The sequence below is a fragment of the Schistocerca serialis genome, chromosome 4 (genome assembly GCF_023864345.2).
Source record: "Schistocerca serialis cubense isolate TAMUIC-IGC-003099 chromosome 4, iqSchSeri2.2, whole genome shotgun sequence".
Lineage (NCBI taxonomy): Eukaryota > Metazoa > Arthropoda > Insecta > Orthoptera > Acrididae > Schistocerca > Schistocerca serialis.
In genome coordinates, this window is record NC_064641.1 from 784163661 (window position 1) to 784186251 (window position 22591).

Sequence of the window (22591 nt, forward strand, 5' to 3'; positions counted from 1 at the left end):
AGCCCAAATAATGCTTACCATCTTTTAAGACATCTTTTGGGAACATTTTTATGTATGAAACACAGCTTTAGCTCTCACAATTTTACTCAAAAGACAAAAAAAGTAGAAGTTTTATGTTTTTCCTGTAAATTCTTTACACTATTGTCTTTAAAGGAAACTATCGAAAACATAGTGCTGTCATAAATTGTGGTACAAAAATTTTTTAGTATGATTATCAAAAATTTTGTAAATGAATTCAGGGTTTTTCTTAAAAAAAAAAAGAATTTTATTTTCAAAGTTACGTCACAAGAGTAGTCTGCTTTTTAATTAAGCATGTTTTAAGACATCATATAAAATTTTTAGCCAAAGTGTACCAGCACGTGAAATAATTTAGCATTCAAGAAATTAAAGTTAAAACTTGCTTTTTCTATTAAATTTGCATGGTACTAATGTATCTCAGGTACATACTAATCTTGTTTACTATGTTGCTCTTCCTCCTTTCTCTTTTTCACACTTCTTCTTTTTATTCTTGCTTCTTTGGTGGCTTCCAATACTGATTTTTCTGTTTCAAATAGTCTCCTTCAATCAGTGGCTATTAGAGCTTATTATGCAACAGCCTCCCCCAAGATCATTATGGACTGTCCGATACCACCTTTTTTATATGCATCTGTGTATTTATTGTACGGTTCAGTGTTTCTTAGAGCCTTTTATATGTATTTTTATATTTATCGTTCAGTTCAGTTACCCCAAAAACCTATTCATCTTTGTAAATACATACAAAATATTCTGGAATGACATACATTCTCATGATAATTGATTGTTGTCATTAACAAAAATATGTACATATGCCAAATTAAATATGAGATCATGAAATTGAAGTAATAAATGTTTAGCAACAAGTGTTAAGAGGCTGTGGAAATGTTGGCATAAATAACTAATGCCCCTAATTACCATAATACCAATTTGTAAATTCGCTAACACAAAAACCTCATTGTGATTCAAATGAAAGTAACAATCATTATCCAGTGATGTAGTTTCATTCGTTATTCATTTTTATGTAATTCATTGTAATTAATGATGCTTGTAAATTATGCAGATAATTACCTCTTGTTAATTACACCACCCAAATTTATGAAATTCCGGTATTTGAGAAAACATGTGTATTTAATTTATGTAATCTGGCGAAGCACATGTGTATACTTTGAACAAATGTTAGCAGTAAAATCCATACAGTCACTAATTATGAAATTAAAGTAAAATCAAAATAATTGTTGAAAGCAGATGGTGAATTAATTTTCACACATAAAACCAAGATGATGATAAAAATATTATGTTATTTGATATTATTTTTTATAACCTGTACAAATGTAACAGCAGTTAGTTTAGATGAAATTGTTTTTAATTGTAAATTACATTTTGTAATAAATTAACAATGGTAGCAATTGTTAAAATTGTATTTAAAGGGATGCTGCGTGAGGAGTCAGTTAAGTTTTGTTTACTTCAGGAATCAGTGGAGTTCAGTTCGGTTTAGCTCAGTTTCATCAGTTGTTTTTAACTTATGTCAGTTCTGTCGATCAGCTGATGTCAATAAATAATTTGTCAAGCTTGAAATTTTCTTGATGTTCTCATTATTCGCAGCATCCACAACATTGATGAACCACAGGCCAACGCAAATTAAGGAGTAACGTTTAAAGATCATTACAAGCTCTATGGATATTTAGTTCACTAGGCATTCCCATCAGTTCCATAAAATTAAGCATTGACACTGCACCATGATTGAAATGTAGAACAGCATCTAGCACACCTATTTTCAAAGTATTTAGTTCTACTAGAACAGTTTTTGGTATCTGTTCCCATATACAATTGCTGAAACTTTCATTTGGATTTTGAGTCCTAACATGTAAACATTTCTCTGATAATCTTGTGTCACTAAGAGCCCTATATATAGGTTTTATAACTTCCGTTATAACAAATGGCAAAGAATGTTTATGGTTGTAGGTTTCACCTTGAGCAACAACCCTCTGGTAGCCACACCATGAATCACTGACAGGTGGGCAGTGTGAATGACATGTGTTGTCAGCTGTGGAGGATTTATAAAAGTAGGTAGCTCATACGGCATTTTTCATTCCCTCAAAGTCATTTTTATTTTGTCTATGGCTTGTCCATACTAATACTGCAACCTGTCTGTTTCTTCGTCTGTAAGCTGGCCACATCCACTCATGCACTTACCATCAGCTAATTTCTTTCCCTTCAAATTTCTCTTCAAGTTCCTCAGTCCTGTACATAACCTTTTCTGGGTATGTCCAACTAATTCCATTTTTTCAATTTTTGTTTCAGTATAAGGTTTGTATTCACAAACTTTTTGGTACCCTTTCAACTCTCCATCTCCTAGCTAAGATGTATACATCACACCATATTTCTCCTCTGACCTGTGAAATATCTTCGCAACACCTTCAGATTCCATCCCTTCACTGTAACCACTAAAATTAATCACACATTTATGATTTCCGTTCCCCTAGTGTATCCATGACAGTACTTGGGAAAAATATATCTAAAAACAAAGATGATGTGACTTACCAAACGAAAGCGCTGGCAGGTCGATAGACCAACAAACAAACACAAACATACACACAAAATTCAAGCTTTCGCAACCAACGGTTGCTTCATCAGGAAAGAGGGAAGGAGAGGGAAAGACGAGAGGATGTGGGTTTTAAGGGAGAGGGTAAGGAGTCATTCCAATCCCGGGAGCGGAAAGACTTACCTTAGGGGGAAAAAAGGACAGGTATACACTCGTGCACACACACCCATATCCAATCGCGCACACACAGACACTAGCAGACATGTAGGGGACTATGGCCCCTTCGTTGCCAGGATGCATCCAGGGCTGCAGGCATACATATATTGCTGTCATTCATGTCTACACTTTCCTGAAAAGCACTTTTCATACTATCATTTGCTACTTCTTCTAAAGACTGTAGAATAATTTTATTGTACCTACCATACCTTGTAGGGGGAGGTAAGTCCATAAGAGCACAGGAATTTTGTGCACTTCTGTGCCCTTTGCCTATACACCTCATAGCATAAGCAAGTTTAATATTTGTGTTATACACACTCTGTTTAGTAATGCCACAAGTTTAACCACATTTGCTTAAGCCACAAAAATTACTAACAGTTCTTAATTTTGATGCACAACTTCTTCTAGCACATATCTCCTCAACTACCTTCTCACCACTATTGCCACATTCCTTATACTGCAAAGCTTTATTTATTAGTTCAGATAGAGCAGAGAGTTCAACAATAACTCAACCTGAATCAATAGTTGGCATCTCTATATTATCAGCATTAATACTGTCAAGCCCATTGCCCAAATATTTCAGTTTTAGCTTCAAACCACTTGGAGTAGTTGAAGTTGGTTCAAGTGTTATATTATGCTGTATTTCAGAGTTAATCTGTTTGGTGAACCGATTTCCATAAAATTTATTTTGTTTAACATTGGCCTTCTTACTTCTTCCCATTGCCTTTAAGTGGAATAAGAAATTCATGCACACAATAAGAAAAACATGCATACAATTACTTCGCTGTTAACAAAATATTTGCACCAAAACAACTGCAAACAGTGACTAAACTCTCTGTGGAAACAAAAGATAAGCAACTTAAAGCTTTTGCTGGTTAGCCAACTTCAGGGACTAAAAAGTCATAAAAATGAAACGAATGAGAGCAAAACTTTATTTTTAACAGCATTGATTGTGTACCATGGGGATGTCATGGTGGTGTGCAGCCACTTTTAAATTCCTCTAATCTGTCATCCATTTTCCTGGTGGTAAACTTTTTCTCGTTCAGAAAACTACAGAGAATTTTTTAAGACAAAAATTAAAAAATCAATTTTTTGACAGTTATTCACGCACAAGTCCTTTTAAAAAAATAATGTTTCAAATTGTTTTTGCCATATTCTTGGAGTGATTTACTTTTTGAGCTGAGTGCACATGTTTCGCTTTTTTGATAACGGATTGGAGAGTTCTACATTACTGATGCAATAGAATTTCAAATTTTGACAACAGCTTGTCCTCTAAATCAAGTAGCACTCCCTCTTCCTAACACAAGATACGTTGATCCAAATAGTTCTCAATCCCATGCACTTGCTTCTGTTCAATTATAAGTTCATTTGTTGTACAGAATAACACGACTGATGTGCCTTAGAAATGTGTTAGACAAAGCTAAATTTTTCATCTGCAGTTTAGTGCTTTGTGTTACAACACTTCCCTGCTGTGACCTGTAGCTAACTGGGCAGTCAACATTTGGCCATCGTGGTCAGATAAACCATTGACCTTTGGTTTGACAACTAAACCATTGCAAGTCATTAGATCTAAAAACAAATTGTCATTGACTGTTGCACTGTGACCTTGAAGCCATATTTGACAATTTAATGTAACAATCACCACTAGGCATCTTCAAAGAGTACTATCTGACATAAAATCATTAAAATAATCGTCAATGCTGATTACCCAGGTAAGTCTACATAGCCATATAAAGCTGCTAGCTGCCTTATTAATTTCAATAAATCTCACTTACTTTTCAGTACAGAACTTTATTATTATTATTAATTGATTTTGACTAAAGTGGAACAGCTAATTTATAACATCATATCCCTTTCCTCCCCCCCCCCCTTTTTTTTCTTCCCAATACTTATACATTGTTGCTCTCTGTTCTTCTTTCCTTCCTTCTGTCCATGTCCCTCCTCTCTTCTTTTGTGTTTCCTTCTGGAAACCTTTGATGTTTCATACCATTTTCTGGAATCCATGTCTGTTTTCTATGTCTTTGTCTTTTATGAATAACTACAGTAGATCTTTTTTAACTGCTATAAACTACTAAATTTGGGTTTTTAGATTTTCATCAAAGATGTTGAATATTTTTTATCAGTTTCTTGCTGCCCCCTCTTTTTAAGTGGCCATAAAATGTAATCCTCCCCTTTCTCATTGTATCTTTTAGTTCTCAGGTTTTTCATGTACCTCCATGTTGTTGCTTTTTAATTTCCACATTCCATCCTCATACTTTGGCCCCAAAATTATTTGAACTATTCCTCATTCTTTCTTTCCAAATTGTTTAACCATTTGGCTGTTTGTATGGTGAGTCACGCTGAGTCGTAAAGTTACCACATTTTTATCACCACCTTGTAATGTCCCAGTTTTTTAATAATAGGTGAGAATTTTTTATGTTTTTATTTTATTAATGGAGAAAATGCTGATTTAAATTTTTGATTGTGGTGAATCAGTTATCAATAAAATATGATTGCATTGCAGTATAGGATGCAAGTATTATATATAAAGTAACAGTATTACTATTTTAATTCTTCAGTGTATGTCGTCAAAATGTACACATCCTTTAGTGACTTACACAATCCCATCATCAAAATGTACACATCCTTTAGCGACTTATACAATCCACCACATCTCAACAACCTTTAGTATACTGTCGATCCACATAAAGTAAATCAATAAATAATTAACAAATGTCAGTTTATTGTGTAACATGTTTAAATGACAACGTGCATATTTTGCTAGCAGATAGCATCATATGTTTGCTTACATAGAGGCTGTGAGACTTTGCTTGGCAGCCACTGCAGGATGATAGTTATACTGCATAGCTTAAGTGTCCATAAGTAACTTGTGGTTGTCCGGTGTTTGTAGGATAAATCACTGTTCATGGAAGAAATGCTCATGAAATACGTCCCATGTATGAATGCAACTGTTTATCTGCTGTGGCTAATTGTATCCAGGAGTTTAACAAGGGAAGGCAAAGTATGAGAGATGAGGAACATCCTGTTCAACCTGCGTTAATGGCAACTAAAACTGCTGAGCAGTGTATGGAAAAGATCATTCGTATGACTGCTGTGTGATGATCAGTTGAATTTTCCTCAAGTTTTTGCCCAATGGGTGCCCCATGTGTTGACTGGGGAGCACAAAACCGAAAGAAATGGTCTCTCTTTGCAGCACCTCATTTCGTACTCTGAGGAAGGAGATTCATGGCACAAATTGTTACAGGGGATGAGCCTTGGGTTCACCACTTTCAACCTGAAACCATGCAATCAGCTCTGGAATGGAAACATTCCACTTCCTCAACAACAACAAAAAGCCATTACATTAGACAACAAGGTTATGTTCACTGTGTTTTGGAACATGCAAAGAGTCATACTGATGAAATTCCAGCTTCACCATGAGACTGCAAATGTCGCATTGTATTGCACCAGTCTGTGGGAACTCTAACGGGGTCTTCACTGCAAACACCATGGCCTCCAGACAAATAGAGTGATTCTTCTGGATGACACTGCTTGCCCTCACACAGCAAGACAAACACAGGAGCTGCTACAAACATTTCATTGGGAACACTTGTAACTTCCGCCCTACAGTCTTGACTTAGCCCCCATGACTTTCATCTGTTCAGGCCTCTAAAATCTCATTTGGGTGTCCGTCATTTTGAAAATGATGATGCTGTAGCTGAAGAAATTGCATGTTGGCTGTGATAGCAACAGAAAGACTTCTTTGCTGCCAGCTGTTAAGGACATGTAAAGAGATGGGATAAGTGTCTAATGTACAGGGTGAATATGTAAATTTGTGGAAGTTGGGACATGCCGAATCCTGTTTTCTGACTTTTCTATTGCCTTATCCTTGTATTACAAGATGTCTGATGGTAAATACTAGGAGAGGCAGAAAAATAAACACATGGATCAAGGAATGGACTGGAATAGGAAGACACAATTACAACTATAATGAAAATGAAATCTGGGTTGGTAGACTTGTAGCCAGGTGAATCAGTGGTTGTTGGATGAAGCAAGTTCTATGCTGTATCTGAAGAACTGAGAAAAGACCAAGATAATTACCTGATGGAAGATAGGTACAATAAGTGGCAACAACATACTTGTTTATAGCTGAAGATCGTAATGTGTTGGAAAAGATTAGAGAAGGCCTTTATGTAGCAATGGATGTCAAATTCCTGATAATGATGATAGTGCATTACAGAAGTGTCTTTTGAGGAACTGTAATGCCAATTGGTGTGAATAATTGCATTGGACAAAAGAGATTAGATGACTGTGGAGAGGGTGCAGGAAGGGAGGGGAAAGATCTATAGGGAGAAGTGGCAGCAGAAGAGGATAGGTATGTCGGGCAAAGAAAATTTGCTTGCCAAATGTGCAACTAAAGTGAGGGACAGAGAGAAATTTGAGATGGTCTAGCGCTGGGGAAGGGGTGGGGGGATGAGCTGGATAAGGGGTGGAAATGGGAAGTGGTAGGTGGACAGCAGAGACTAGCAGATATTGAAGCCAGAAGGATTACAAGACTGAAGGAGGCTTTGATTTCCCTATCTTTTATCATGAGCTTACTTCTGAGCTTCTTCTCACATCATTTCATGCTCTTCCCTCTCCCTTTACCCCATATTTTTTGCTGCTTCTCACTGGAGTTATATTTCAACACAGACGCACCCTCCTTCACACTGTTTTGTCAGTGGTCTGAATTTATTGTACCTACTTACAGCCCTTTTTGCTCTCCATCTACAGTGTTAAAGGCCTCCTCCTCCTCCCCCTCCCCCCCCCCCCCCCCACCCCAACACCCTGCCCAAATCTCTTTTTTGTGGACAGCATATAATTACCCCTGTTTGTCCCTGTGTGACTTCTTTGTAGCCTCATTGCTTCTTTTGGTGCTTCTTGCTTATAACATAAAAGACTTCATGTAGATATAGATTGTAATTTTTTATGTTACAATTTTTAAATAGAGGTGTCTGCTGTATAGAATAAGAACAATTTTTTGTTATCCCTGCGGCTGTGAGGTTTTTCTCATTGTTATCCTCAGCCCAAAGACTGTTCTTATGCAGCTGTCCATGCTATTGTATCCTCTAAAGCCTCTTCATCTCTCTGTGGCTGCTGCAGCCTTCATCCATCTGAACCAGCTTAGTGTTATCAAGTAGGGGTCACCCTCTAGAATTTTTACTCTCATGTATCCCTCCTTTACTGATTTCATGGTTCCTTGATGCCTCAGGGCTGTCCTGTCAACTGATGCCTTCTTTTAATCAAGCTATCCCATAAATTTCTTTTTTACCCAATTTTGTTCAGTTACTCTTCATTAGTTACCTAATCTGACCATCTAATCTTAAACAGTCTCGTATAACTCCACATTTCAAAAGCTTCTATTCTCTTCTTGACTGAAGTGCGTATTGTTGAACTTCATTTCTGTAGAAGGCTACACCATTGTCAAATACCTTCAGAAAAGGCTTTCTAAGGTTTAAATTGATATTTGACATTAACAAATGTATCGTTTTCAGAAGTACTTTTCTTGCTACAGCCTGGCTGCATTTTATAGCCTCCTTATTTAGATCATCATCAGTTGATTTTGCTGCCCTGATAACCAGAATCACTTGATTTAATTTGAGTGCATTAAATTATCCTTGTTGTGCTTTTGTTGGAAGGAGACTCATCAGAGAATAAAAGCAGTTTATGGTGATTGTGTTGATGTGAGGACTGTGTGTCGTTGGGCAAGTCAGTATAAAGATGTGGAGGCGGGAACATCTGACCTGCGTGACAAACAGGGAGTTGTACACCTTGTGACAGGAACCACTGAGATCCACAATCAAAATTCTGACAGATTGTTTCAGGACAATCATTGTTTCACTCAGAGAGAAATTGCAAGCACTATCGGCATTTCACAAGAACGTGTGGGTCACATTATTGCTTTGCTTGGCTATCAGAAGATCTGTGCACGGTGGGTACCCCGGATGCTGACTCCTGAAATGAAAGTGCACAGACTTGAAATTTGCCAGGAACTCCTCTCGTGTTACGAGAATGAAGGTAACGCCCTTCCATACAGCCCAGATTTAGCACCGTCTGATTTCCATCTGTTCCCAGGGATGAAAGACGGTCTGTGGGGACATTATTTCTGATGAAGACATTGAGAGAACTCTGATACTGTGGTTGTGGAAACAGTGTGTTGACTTCTTCCATGGTGGCTTCAGAAAACTTGTTCATCATTGGCAGAAATGTATCCAATTGGCTGGTAATTATGTGAAAAAGTGAATATTGGTAATTAAAGATCACATTCTAAGGATTATTTCTGCATTTGATTTACTGAAATATTCCCATCCAAACCCAATTAGTGAAGATGGAGGCACTACTTTTCATTCAACATTTGTAGCTAGTGATCATATTTTAACTGTATTACGTAAATATGATCTAGGCATTAAAAGATTTTGTAAAATGTTTTTTGAAATTGCAACAAATTACATAATGATCAGTTTCTCCCTGATGTCAGGCATTATCAAACTTCTACAATATGTCATAGGATCATTATTGCTCTGTGGTGTTCCCAGGACCCGAATTGATCTTCCCTGAGGTCGGCTTCTACCAGTTTTTCCATTCTTCTGCAAATAATTCATGTCGATATTTTGCAACTGTGGATTTTTAAATTGGTTGTCAAAGACTAATCACATCTGTCAGCACCTCTCATCTTTGGAATTGTAATTACAATAATCTTCTTGTAGTCTTAGGGTACTTCAGCTATCTCATATACCTTGCATTGCAGGTGGAATAGTTTTGTTGTGACTTTTTGTCTGAAGGATCTCAATATCTGCGAGGAAATGTCATCTAATTCATGGCCTTGCTTCAGCTTAGGTCTATCAGTGCTCTGTTCACAGTATGGTATTTTGCATCTCATTTTCATCTATGTCCTCATCCCTTTCCATAATATCACTGTAAACTTTATTCCCTTGTTCCTACCACCTTTCAATCCTCCCTTCTTTGCTTATAACTGCCATGCCATCTGAACTGTGGAGGTTTGTACAACACTTCCTCTCTTCTTGAAAAGTTTCTTTAATTTTCTTGTAACTGAGACATTTGTTTTCCATGGTCAGGCATGAGATTACACACAAATCTGAAGAAAAGTGGCAGTATTTTCAGAGCATCAGTATGTATGTTGCAATGCTCTATTATGTATATCATTTCATAAAATTACGCAGCAAGGCACATTTTATTTTGTGGTTTTCTTGGCACACTTCTGTTATTTGTTCCGAAATTGATTTTATGTGATAATATTTGTTCTCTGTTATGGTAGCATAACAAACTTACATTTATATAAGGCTCTTTTGTGTATTCAGCTTTTTGATGCCAGTTCCTTCCCTTGCTCTTCTCTTGATGGGTAGTGCACCAGCTCTAAATTAGCAAGACATAAAATCTTAACTGCGACTTCATCCTATTCTTATAACCAGTCACGATTTCCCAAGCTCTTTGATACTGAAAGCTGTTGAATAATGCAAGCAAGAGGGCTGAAATCTCCTACAAAGAAGGATCTCAATAACTATGAAGAAATGTCATTTACTCCATGGGCTTGTTTCAGCCTTACCTATAACAGCCCATGTTGAAAGTTGATGAATTCCTCAGTATGTCCAGTCAGCAACCAGAATGTGTCCTTGGGACTTTTTCTGCATCATCTCGTTTAGGATCTGTGGAAGGATCATTAGCATACGAGTTCTTTTGTAAATATGTATTATGTATTTTTGTTTTTATGCCATGTTCTGCATTTCAAGGATCTCCTCACAATGAGTGTACAGAACAAATATTGAGTATAATCCGATTATTCATGTATTACATGTTACAGGTGATACCACTGAGCCTACGACATGTTTCTTGCATCATGTCTAGTTGGTTTAAACAATATTATGTACTTTTTACTATTAGTGTCAATTCTTATTGTTGATCCCTTTTTAGGTCTGGGCTATTCCAGCAAGTGGGGAAGCCATGGAAGTGCTGTCATGGCGTCAAGGTGTTGTTCGCACGCTTCGTATATTACCGACACCACAAGACTCTGACCAGTTTTCTCATAAAAGACCTCTAATAGCATTATGTGACAGTGCTGGACCTGGTCCTCATTTTTGTTCTTTAAGTTTTATCTCATTGCGCTTTGGAGACCAGGTAAGGCACAGCAACAATCAGTTGCTTTGTGAATATTCACATATGTTTGTACTGGAATTAAAAAATTTAACTCTGTAAGATTGCTCAGTATGAAATTATTGGACTTGTAGTCAGTGTAACAATAGCTTGAGCACTAATTTACTTTTATGTGTTTTTCTAAATTATCATATTTAAACAATAGAGTGTTTTAGTATCAAAATTATGAGAAGGAAAGTTGCTACTCACTATATAGTGGAGATGCTGAGTCACAGATAGGCACAACAAAAAGACACTCACAGTTAAAGCTTTCAGCCATTAAGGCCTTTATCAACAGTAGACATGCACTCACACAAACACAACTCACACACATGACTGCAGTCTCAGTCTCAGGCAACTGAAACTGGTCTCAGTCGTGTGTGTGTGTGTGTGTGTGTGTGTGTGTGTGTGTCTATTGTTGATGAAGGCCTTAATGGCCGAAAGCTTTAACTGAGAGAGTCTTTTTGTTGTGCCTATATGTGACTCAGCATCTCCACTATATGGTGAGTAGCAACTTTCCTTCTCTTAATATTGTTACATTCCATCCTGGATTTTCCACTGTTTGAATGTTTTAGTATTTAAGACCTGTATTTCTGTGCCTTTTTCTCTTGTGATTTCAGTGCTTTTTATAGAGCATTAAAAGTTTACAAGAGAGAAAGTATAATATTTTTTAGATATAAATGTACACTGGTTATTGAATTAGCATAGTAGCTCTAATATTAAAAAGTTTTCTTTTCTTTTTTAACTCAGAACGCTTGGGTGTAATATTCACTAAATAATTGATTTCATCCATGGATGAAGTTACAATTCCAAATATTGGGAATGCTACACAAAGCTATCAGTTTCAAACTACGTATTTTTCCAGTCTTCAGAGTGACATTCAACAACACTGTTCACTTTGAAACCAGTTCCATGCCACACACTCCACAATTGTTTTTACTACCCTTGACATTAAAGCTTGTCCTACAAATTTCATAGAAGTCTTCTTTGGCCTGATCACTGCTAGGCTTTCATTAACTGGGACCAATAGTCAAGACAATGTGAGGGACAGCCTACCCAAGATTCTGTTATCCACTCAACCTACACAACATCCTAGTCCATCCCTATGCCACTCCCACTGCCCAGTCTCTTGCCTGAGAGATCATTACCCTATGACAGACCCAACTGCAAGATCTACCCAATCCACTCATCTAGCACTTGCTACTCCAGTCCTGCGACAGACTTATCCTACCCCATCAGAGGCAGGGCCACCTAAGAAAGCAGCCATGTCATATACCGGCTCTGCTGCAATCTCTGCACATTTTGTTGTGTTGTTACTAGATGAAAGAGACCACTTCACATGGCTGTTATTTTCATTTGTTTTTTGAGAACATTTCAGATCACTCAAGGACTTTGAGAACATGGTAAAAATGAACACTCAGAAAATCGTAAGAAATATTGTCACATTTTCAAAAATAGTAACCAGTACTCATAACTCCACAGAAGTATTCAACAACCCCAATTTGAAATAAAGTACTCTGAAGATCACCTTTTTATAGAACACCGAGAACATTTCAAAACATTCAAGAACATTAAAAAAATTCAGGAACTTTCTAGTACATTCTAAAATCTAGAACATTCTAGAATATTTTAGAACATTTAAAAACATTTGTTAACATTCCAAAATATTTATAAAAGCTCGACAACATAGATAAATCTTGAAATTTTTCACTTGGAATATACATTGATGCAAAAGAGACTGAAGATATCCTGGTGACCACCACAGTGTGATAGGGACCACTTTGAACACTCACATATCTCCAGAAACATGTTGCACAACCACTATAGTCACAACAGGGGAACCAAGGGTAGTGTGTGTGTGTGTTTGCACACACGCTTATATTCTCAATAAAGATTTCATTTAGTGAAAGACAACTTTGCTTTGTCCTCACTATATTTCATAATTAATTAACTTATTCTATCACATTACTTGCTTATGAACTACATTTGTCATCTTTTTATTTGGTAATTAAGTATATGATTTTTTTCGGTTTCCCATTCCTAGAGCAAGTTACATGTAACTGACCATGGGAAAAGCATGATTCTTTCGGATTAGTACCACAACATCTTAACGTTTTTTTTTTTGCCTTATTTGTAGTGACACTAAATGCATATCTGACTGGAAATCGCTGTCTTTTGAACTGAAATGGCAGTTCTATAAATATGAGTGGAATCCTTAGAATAAATGTTGTTTTTCCTTTGTCTCTTTCCGATATTATTTTTGCTTTGGTTATATATTTCAATAACTGTTCATGACCATTTCTTGTTTTGAGTTTTTAAATTAATATTGACAACTACTTCATTTTGTACTGCTAAAATGGCATTTTCAAATAACCAACTTGAGTAATTTTGGACAGTGTTAAGAAAAACTATATCTGTTAATTCATTTGGGCTTTTGGGCTGTTGACAGTATTACATAAATCATTTATAAGCTGAATTTGGGTAGTTACATAATCAGTTGGGTGAGTGCCTTCACTATTTTGTCAGAGTTTTTCAACAAAATGTGTCACTACTTGAACTCTTATATTTGTCCTTAATTGCACTTTCTTCACTCAAGACCAAAGAAATGACTTCTCAAAACAGGTAGTGATTTCACCTGCTGGAGTTGATTTTAGAATAACTGGAAGCATTCTCCAATCTCCTGGAAAATTCTATAAAATTTTATAACATTCTGCAACATTCTAGAAAGAACATTCTCTCCTGTCTCAGCCACTTTGACACTTGAATCCTAGCTTCTTCACCATCTTTTCTTAAGAAGCCCATTGGTGCAATAGCCTCATTTGTCATTTAATCCTATAACTAACACCTGCAGTCCCCCCCCCCCCCCCCCAACACACACACACTCACTCAAAAAACCCTTCTTCGTGGATGGGGGATGGAGGGTTACCACATTGTGTAGCATCCATGGGGCTGCAAAATTTGCTTGTGAAATTTTGATAGCATGCACACACACTCACCATATGTCTGTCTGTATATAACAACAAACCAAATGTTCACCAGAACGAATGTCCACTGCCAAACTGTGACGAAGAACAAAGATGTACACCAAGTGGCACAACATGCAGCTAAACACAACATGCTCAATTTCAGTGACTGCTTCACAACCCAGGCCATCTGAATACTTCTATCCACCACCAGCTTTTCAGAACTACACAGGTGGGAGTTATCCTTGCAACAAATCATTTACTCCCGTAACCATCTTGGCCTCAGTCTCTCCCCTAAGGGGACTCACAATTCTTTTGTGAGTATGTGTTTGGCTACCATGGGCCCAGCCTTTACAGCATTACACCCTTTCTGTGCTGTATGCTTATACTTCCACATCCCTTTCTCCCTCTGCCTCTTCATCAGGTGGTTTTCTTGGTGCCAACCGTGCTTGGACCTGGTTTGTGACTGAGCCTTGAGTTCCCATTTCTGGCACATTCTACAACTTTTCATCAAATAGACATGTAGTCCTGATTGTTTGCCACCAATTTTCAAAATTCTCCAGAACTGCGTATGTGCAGGAAAGGTCACCTAGTGCGGTGTGTGCTCCATGTTTGTGCCTTTCCATCTGTGCACCCTTTACAGTAACACACCATCCCATTGTAGGGAGAGGGTGGGGGTGTGTGCGCAGGGATCATACTGTTGGTGCCTGAGCTGCAAACTCTCCATGCAAGCCAAGAAGTATGTGCTCATTGTGACTGGGGCACGGGGACTATGAGCAATGGATTACTGGTGAGGTAGCTGATGCTAAGGCTGGGTGATGCCCATGGGGAGAGGCCCTGTTTGGAGCAATCTGTATAAAAGGACAGTCCACTTTCAATGCAAAGAGATATGATCCTAAAATGTTCCCTTCTGTGGCTGTGCCATGGGAGGAACTTAGGACTAAGTGATAAGTAGAGCAATACTCCCCACAATACTTGGTTTGTACAAGGACTGATGGTGAATCCTTCTTGGCCACAAAGCCCTTGATCTTTGTGGAGAATTTAGAAGGAAAGTTTGGGTGGGGAAGTGACAGCCATCTCTAAAATGAAAATGGGTCAGTTCTGATCAAAACAGCATCCCCTGCCCAGTGGAGGGTGCTGCCCACTTGTAACAAGCTGGATGACATATGACATACCAGTGACTGTCACCCCCTCCCCCCCCCCCCCCCACCCTCCCCCACACCCCAACGGTCTAAATTTAGTTCAGGGTATCTCCTTCCGCAGAGACCTGCTCTTACAATCTATTGATGAGCTATGTGCCAACTTGAAGAGACAGGTTGTACACTTAGTCCATCATGTACATAAGAGACCAAAGGACAATAGGGTTGCTACCGATGCCTTCATCGTGGGCTTTGAGGCTGATTCATTGCCTGTGTAGGCCAAGGTGATGATATACTGATGCGATGTGAAACCATATGTTGTCGTCCCTCCTCCCCACTGTCGTTGTGGCTCCCATTTGACAGTGGTTCACATTTTGATGGACTGTCCCAACCTAGCCACCCTACGACGGACTCTTTAATCTCCCTGACTCACTGACCCTGTTGCTAGGAGACAATTCCCCAGTGGCAGACTTAGTTTTACATTTTGTTTGTGACATGGGCTTTTATCACTCTTTATAAGGAGGCTTGCTTAACGTTATCCACCCATTGAGGGGTTGGCAGAACATTGTCTAGCCTGCAGCTTTCTGGACTAGGTGGTCCAGCCTGGTCCTCACCCTACCTGCTGTTTCACTCTTCTCCCTCCCCCCACCCCCCTCCCGACCTCTCGCATGGTCTGTTAGACTTGTTCGTCTTTTGTCTCTCTATGCTTCTCTTGCCGAATTCATTTATTCAAAGAAAATTATACATACAGTATCATGTACTTTGCTGTACATGTTACATAACTAATTCTTTTTTACTAGGAAGGTATCTATAGTCATTTGTTTCTGTCAATGCTTCATCAGTTGGTGAAAATGTGATACAGGATTATTGTCGAATAAATTTGTAGCATGTGTAGCCACTGGTTTATTGGGGTGATGATTTTTAGCGTATGATACAACCAATTCCCATGCCTTGAGCATTTCTCTTTTGGTGCCAGAAGATTGCTTCTTTGCTGTTACCTCCTCCTCCTCCCCCTCCTCCTCTTCCCCCTCTGAAGAACTTCTCAATTTCCTCCTATGAAACACATTGCAACTCCATAAGCTCTTCATTGGTCATTTCTTGGCTGTGATCTTCTACAAGCTCATTGATATCATTGTTATCCACTTCTAGTCCCATGCTCTTGGCCAAAGACACAGTCTCGTTGACTGCAGTCTCCACAGGTACTGCCTCAAATGCCTCGGAATCGCATTCAACAATGCCTTTCAGCCAAAGCTTCTGCCAAGGAGAAGTGAGAGTTCTCTCGGTAACCCCCTCTGACCCCTTTTCAATCATCTTCATGCAGGCAATAATGTTGAATAGATATTTCCAAAACTGTCTGAGAGTGAGATTTGTAGCTTCAGTCAACTCAAAGCAATGCTCAAAGAGTGGTTTAGTCTAGACATTCTTGAAGTTAGAAATAATCTGCTGGTCCGTAGGCTGGAGCAACAGAGTGGTTTTGGGAGGCAGAAACTGGATGCTGATGCATTGAACTTCTACAAGGGGGTGGTCTTGTAGGCCTGGTGAACAGGCAGGAGCGTTGTCTGTAACAAGCAAGACATAGAGTGGCAGATTCATTTCAAGCAAATATTTTTTCGCCCCCTCAAGGCCAAAACACTTCATTGATCCAATCATAAAAAAGATCACGTGTCACTGAAGCCTTGCTGTTGGATCTCCACATCACATTTAACATGCTCATCTGGACTTTATACTTCGTGAAGGTTCGTGGAGTTTCTGAATGGTGAACAAGCAGCAGTTTAATTTTCAAATCGCCACTTGCATTAGCACAGAATAGCAGTGTGAGTTAGTCTTTCATTGGCTTATGACTGGCTAATGCATTCTCCTCTGCTGTTATAAAGGTAAACTTTGGCATCTTTTTCCAGAACAGACCCATCTCATCACAATTAAAAACGTGTTGTGGCAGATAACCCTCAGAATCTACAAGCATCTTGTAGCTCCTGACGAAATTATCTGCTGCCTTTGTGTCAGAGCTGGGTGCTTCACTGTGCCTCGCAATGCTGTGGATGCCAGTTCTTCTCTTAAAGTTCTCAAGCTACCCACAGCTTCCGTTACACACTTCTTTGGCCACTGATGATCCTGGCTTCTTCTTAACAAGGTCAGCAAAAATCATTCACTCCTCACAAATGATGTTCTCGTTAATAGTGTCACCTTGCAATTGCTTTTCATTTATCCATATAAGGAGCAACATTTCGACATTGTATAGAATACAAAACTGTTGTTTAGATACTCATTGTCACTCACTTTGGAGCATCTATCTCCTTAATCTTGTCCTTGTTCTTGAGGAGAATGCAAATAGTTGATGGAGATCGATTCTATGTGTGTGCTAAATCATAAACGCTTACACCATGTTCACGTTTTTCAAAGATTTTACGTTTCATATCCAAGGTCATTTTCTTTTTTGTATGGTCATCTTCTTGTGGCTTTATCTTCGGGGACATTTCTGCGAAGGTTATTAAAATTTGCACATAAAAAAACACTGTATGAACACAAGTTTATAAAAATGTGTTATCACAAGTTGCACGAAGATGGTAACAGAGAGAGTGCTAAACCTAAACTGCTGTACGTATTAAAGACATTGTTCATATGCAGCTGCCGACAATGAAAGATATTCATATTGTTGAACATTTCACCCACTGTGACAAACGGTTGGTGATGTCACGTTAAATCATTGTTATTTGTTATGCGAAACATTGCACATTAAGCAAGTCTTTTTTTATAATTAGTTTTGCTCCTTATGTGAATTGCATCTTATGGGAGGTGCTTGTTAAGTGAGGTTCCACTGTATTTATGACACATTTTGTGGACAGTGTTCACATATATTTGAAAATGACACATATTTCAGGATATATAGCGTTGTAAACAATGAGATGCATGATAAACTGCTGTATTATGTATAATGCTTAAATTTGTTGTTACTAACCAGATGGACCAGTTTGGATGAAGTTTGGTAAGGAGATAGCTTGAACCTAAGGAAGAACATAGGCTACCTAAGAAAGTGTTTAGTTGCTGTTGTTGTTGTGGTCTTCAGTCCAGAAACTGGTGTGATGCAACTCTCCATGCTACTCTATCCTGTGCAAACTTCATTTCCGTGTAACTACTGCAACCTACATCCTTCTGAATCTGCTTATTGTATTTGTCCCTTAGTCTCCCTCTACAATTTTTACCCTCCACACTGTCCTCCAGTACTAAATTATTGATCCCTTGATGCCTGGGAACATGTTGTACCAATCAATGTCTTCTTCTAGTCAAGTTGTGCCACAAGTTCCTCTTCTCCACAGTTCTGTTCAGTACCTCCTCATTAGTTACATGATCTGCCCATCTAATCTTGCTGGCACGGTAGCTCAGCGTGTTCGGTCAGAGAGCCGGCTGGCCTCTGTAATAAAAAAACTGAGTGGAACGATCACCCACCAAACTTGAACAGGATGTCTTGCGACGTCCGCAACGACCAAACTCAACGATAAAAAAAAAAAAAAAATCTCTTCAGCATCCTTCTGTAGCACTACATTTCAAACACTTCTATTCTCTTCTTGTCTAAACTATTTAATCCACGTTTCACTTCCATACATGACTACACTCCATACAAATACATTCAGAAAAGACTTCCTGACACTTGAATCTATACTCAATGTTAACAAGTTTCTCTTCTTCAGAAACACTTTCCTTGCCATTGCCAGTCTACATTTTGTATCCTCTCTATTTCTACCATCATCAGTTGTTTTGCCCCACAAATAGCAAAACTCATCTACTACTTCAAGTGTCTCATTTCCTAATCTAATTCCCTCAGTATCACCTGATTTGTTCGACTACATTCCATTGTCCTCATTTTGCTTTTGTTGATGTTCATCTGATATCCTCCTTTCAAGACACTGTCCGTTCCATTCAACTGCTCTTTGAAGTCCTTTGCTGTCTCTGACATGATTACAATATCATCGGTAAACCTCAAAGTTTTTATTTCTTCTCAATGGATTTGAATTCCTATTCAAAATTTTTCTTTTGTTTCCTTTACTGCTTGCTCAATATACAGACTGAATAACATCGGGGATATGCTACAACCCTGCCTCGCTCCCTTCCCAACCACTGCTTCCCTTTAATGTCCCTCAACTCTTATAACTGCCATATGGTTTCTGTACAAATTGTAAATAGCCTTTTTCTCCCTGTATTTTACCCCTGCCACCTTCAGAATTTGAAAAAGAGTATTCCAGTCCACATTGTCAAAAGCTTTCACTAAGTCTACAAATGCTAGAAATGCAAGTTTGCCTTTCCTTAATCTGTCTTCTAAAATAATTCATAGGGGCAACATTTTTACAGAATCTTAACTGATCTTCCCCAAGATCAGATTCTACAACTTTTTCCATTTGTCAGTAAAGAATTTGTATTGGTATTTTGCAGCCTTGACTTATTAAACTGATAATTCGGTAATTTTTGCACTTGTCAACACCTGCTTCCTTTGGGATTGGAGTTACTATATTCCTCTTGAATTGTGAGGGTACTTCACCTGTCTCATACATTTTGGTCACCAGATGGGCAAGTTTTGCCACGGCCGGCTCTCCCAAGGCTATCAGTAGTTCTAATGGAATGTTGTCTACTCTCAGGGCCTTGTTTTGACTTAGGTCGTTCAGTGCTCTGCCAAACTCTTCACTCAGTATCATATTTCCCATTTCATCTTCATCTACATCCTCTTCCATTTCCATAATATTGTCCTCAAGTACAATGCTCATGTATAGACCCTCTATATACTCCTTCCACCTTTCTGCTTTCCCTTATTTGCTTAGAACTGGTTTTCCATCTGAGCTCTTGATATTCATACTGGTGATTATTTTTTCTCCAAAAGTCTCTTTAATTTTCCTGTAGGCAGTATTTATCTTACCTCTAGTGATATATGCCTCTACATCCTTACATTTGTCCTCTAACCATCCCTGCTTAGCCATTTTCACTTCCTGTCAATCTCATTTTTGAGATGTTTGTATTCCTTTTCGCCTGCTTCGTTTACTGCATTTTTATATTTTCTCCTTTCATCAATTAAATTCAGTATCTCTTCTGGTACCGAGGATTTCTACTAGCTCTTATATTTTTGCGTACTTGATCCTCTGCTGCTTTCACTACTTCATCTCTCAAATCTGTCCATTCATCTTCTACTGTATTTCCTTCCTTCATTCTTGTCAGTCATTCCCTAAAGCTCTCTCTGAAACACTCTACAACCTCTGGTTCTTTCAGTTTATCCAAGTCCCATCTTCTTAAATTCCCACCTTTTTGCAGTTTCTTCAGATTTAATCTACAGTTTATAACCAATAAATTGTCAGAGTCCACTTCTGCCCCCGGAAATGTCTTACAATTTAAAGTCTGGTTCCTAAACCTCTGCCTTACCATTATATAATCTGTCTGAAACCTTCCAGTGTCTTGAGGCCTCTGTCACATATACAACTTTCTTTCATGATTCTTGAACCAAGTGTTAGCTACGATTAAGTTATTCTCTGTGCAAAATTCTACCAGGCAGCTTCCTCTTTCATTCCTTACCCCATTCCATATTCACCTACTACTTTCCCTTCTTTTCCTTTTCCTACTATTGAATTCCAGTCCCCCATAACTATTAAATTTTCATCTCCCTTCACCATCTGGATAATTTCTTTTATCCCATCATACATTTCTTCAATCTCTTCATCTGCAGAGCTATTGCCATACAAACCTTTACTACTGTGGTAGGCATGGGCTTCGTGTCTACCTTGGGTACAATAATGGGTTCACTATGCTGTTCATTGTAGCTTACCCGCACTCCTATTTTTTTTATTCAGTATTAAACCTACTCCAGCATTATCCCTATTTGATTTTATATTTATAACCCTGTATTCACCTGACCAGAAGTCTCGTTCCTCCTGCCATTGAACTTCACTAATTCCCACTATATCTAGTTTTAACCTATCCATTTCCCTTTTTAAATTTTCTAACCTACCTGCCTGATAAAGCAATCTGAAATTCTACTCTCCAATCTGTAGAACACCAGTTTTGTTTCTCTTGATGACGACGTCCTCCTGTGTAGTCCCTGCCCAGAGATCCAAATGGCAGACTATTTTATCTCCGGAGTATTTTACACAAGAAAACACCATCATCATTTAACCATACAGTAAAACCGCATGCTGTTGGGAAAAATTATGGCTGTAGTTTGCCTTTGCTTTCAGCTGTTCACAGTACCAGCACAGCGAGGCTGTTTTGGTTAATGTTACAATGCCAGATCAATGAATCATCCAGACTGTTGCCCCTGCAACTATTAAAAAGGCTGTTGTCCCTGTTCAGGAAGCACATGTTTGTCTGGCCTTGCAACAGATACCCCTCCATTGTGGTTGCACCTACAGTATGGCTATCTGCATCGCTGAGGCACGCAAGCCTCCCCACCCATGGCAAGGTCTGTGATTCATGTGGGGGGATGGGGTGGTGGGGGAGGGGGGTGTGGTATAAGGTACTTATTGATTTGAAGAATAATGTACATGTTGGATAATGTATAGCTACTATGCATGCTATCCAGTATTTGAGATTGAGAGCACGTAGTGACTAGCAACAAACTAGACATAATTTCAAACATTTAAAAAACTTTTTCTCACAACTACCACAAAATGATGAAAGAGGAAAAGTCCATCATTTACTGGAGTTGTAAAACTTTCACATTAGGCATGCCATCATGACGTTTAGATTTATGGCTTTTTTGCTGCTAACTCTATTCAAAACACATTCAGCAGACAGCATCCACATATGCTGCTGAATGTACCTACAAAATTCTATCATTGTGCAACACATAGTTCAGAAGTTATGAGGGAAGGACACAGTAAACATAGGGGGGGGGGGGGGGAGGCGGAGGAAGAAGAGGAAGAGGAGGAAGAGGAAATGGATGGATAAATAGAAGAAAAGGTGGATGCACAGAGGAAAGAGGAGGATATGTACAGAGAGAGAGAGAGAGAGAGAGAGAGAGAGAGAGAGAGAGAGAGAGAGGAGCAGCAGCGGATGGACAGAGAGAGGGGAAAGGAGAGGTGGACTAAGAGAATTGAAATAAACACATACCAGGGCAATGCCAGGTATTCAGCTAGTGTAGGAATATGTGGGGCAATATTGATCCTGTAGCTGATCTTGGCAGATGGATTGAATAAAGGCAAACCAATGTTTATAGCATTTGTTGATTTAGATAAAGTCTTTGACAGTGTTGGCCACAATACACTCTTGGAAATTCTGAAGGCAGCAAGGATAAAATATGGAGAGTGAATGGTTATGTAAAACTTGTACTGAAACTAGATTACAGTTGTAAGAATCAAAGGACTGGAAAGGCAAGAAGGGACTGAGACCAGGTTGCAGTCCGTCTCAGATGTTACTCAAGCTGTACAGTGAACAGGCAGTAATGTAAACCAAAGAGAAATTAGAAAGCAAAATGTAAGTTCAGGGATAAGAAGTAAAAACCTTGAGGTTTGCTAATGAGATTGTAATTCTATCGTAGATAGTACAGGAATTAAAAGAAAGCTAAATGGAATGGATAG

At 38.5% G+C, this 22591-nt stretch overlaps 1 protein-coding gene across 2 annotated transcripts in view; it reads left to right on the plus strand.

Annotated features, from left to right (window-relative positions):
- Nucleotides 1-22591, plus strand: part of LOC126473360 (breast carcinoma-amplified sequence 3 homolog) — a 116687-nt gene that overhangs the window by 13655 nt on the left and 80441 nt on the right. For both annotated transcript variants that reach the window (XM_050100368.1, XM_050100367.1), the window contains exon 4: nucleotides 10721-10924. In XM_050100368.1, the coding sequence (XP_049956325.1) occupies nucleotides 10721-10924 (204 nt within the window). The remainder of the gene's footprint in view (nucleotides 1-10720; nucleotides 10925-22591) is intronic.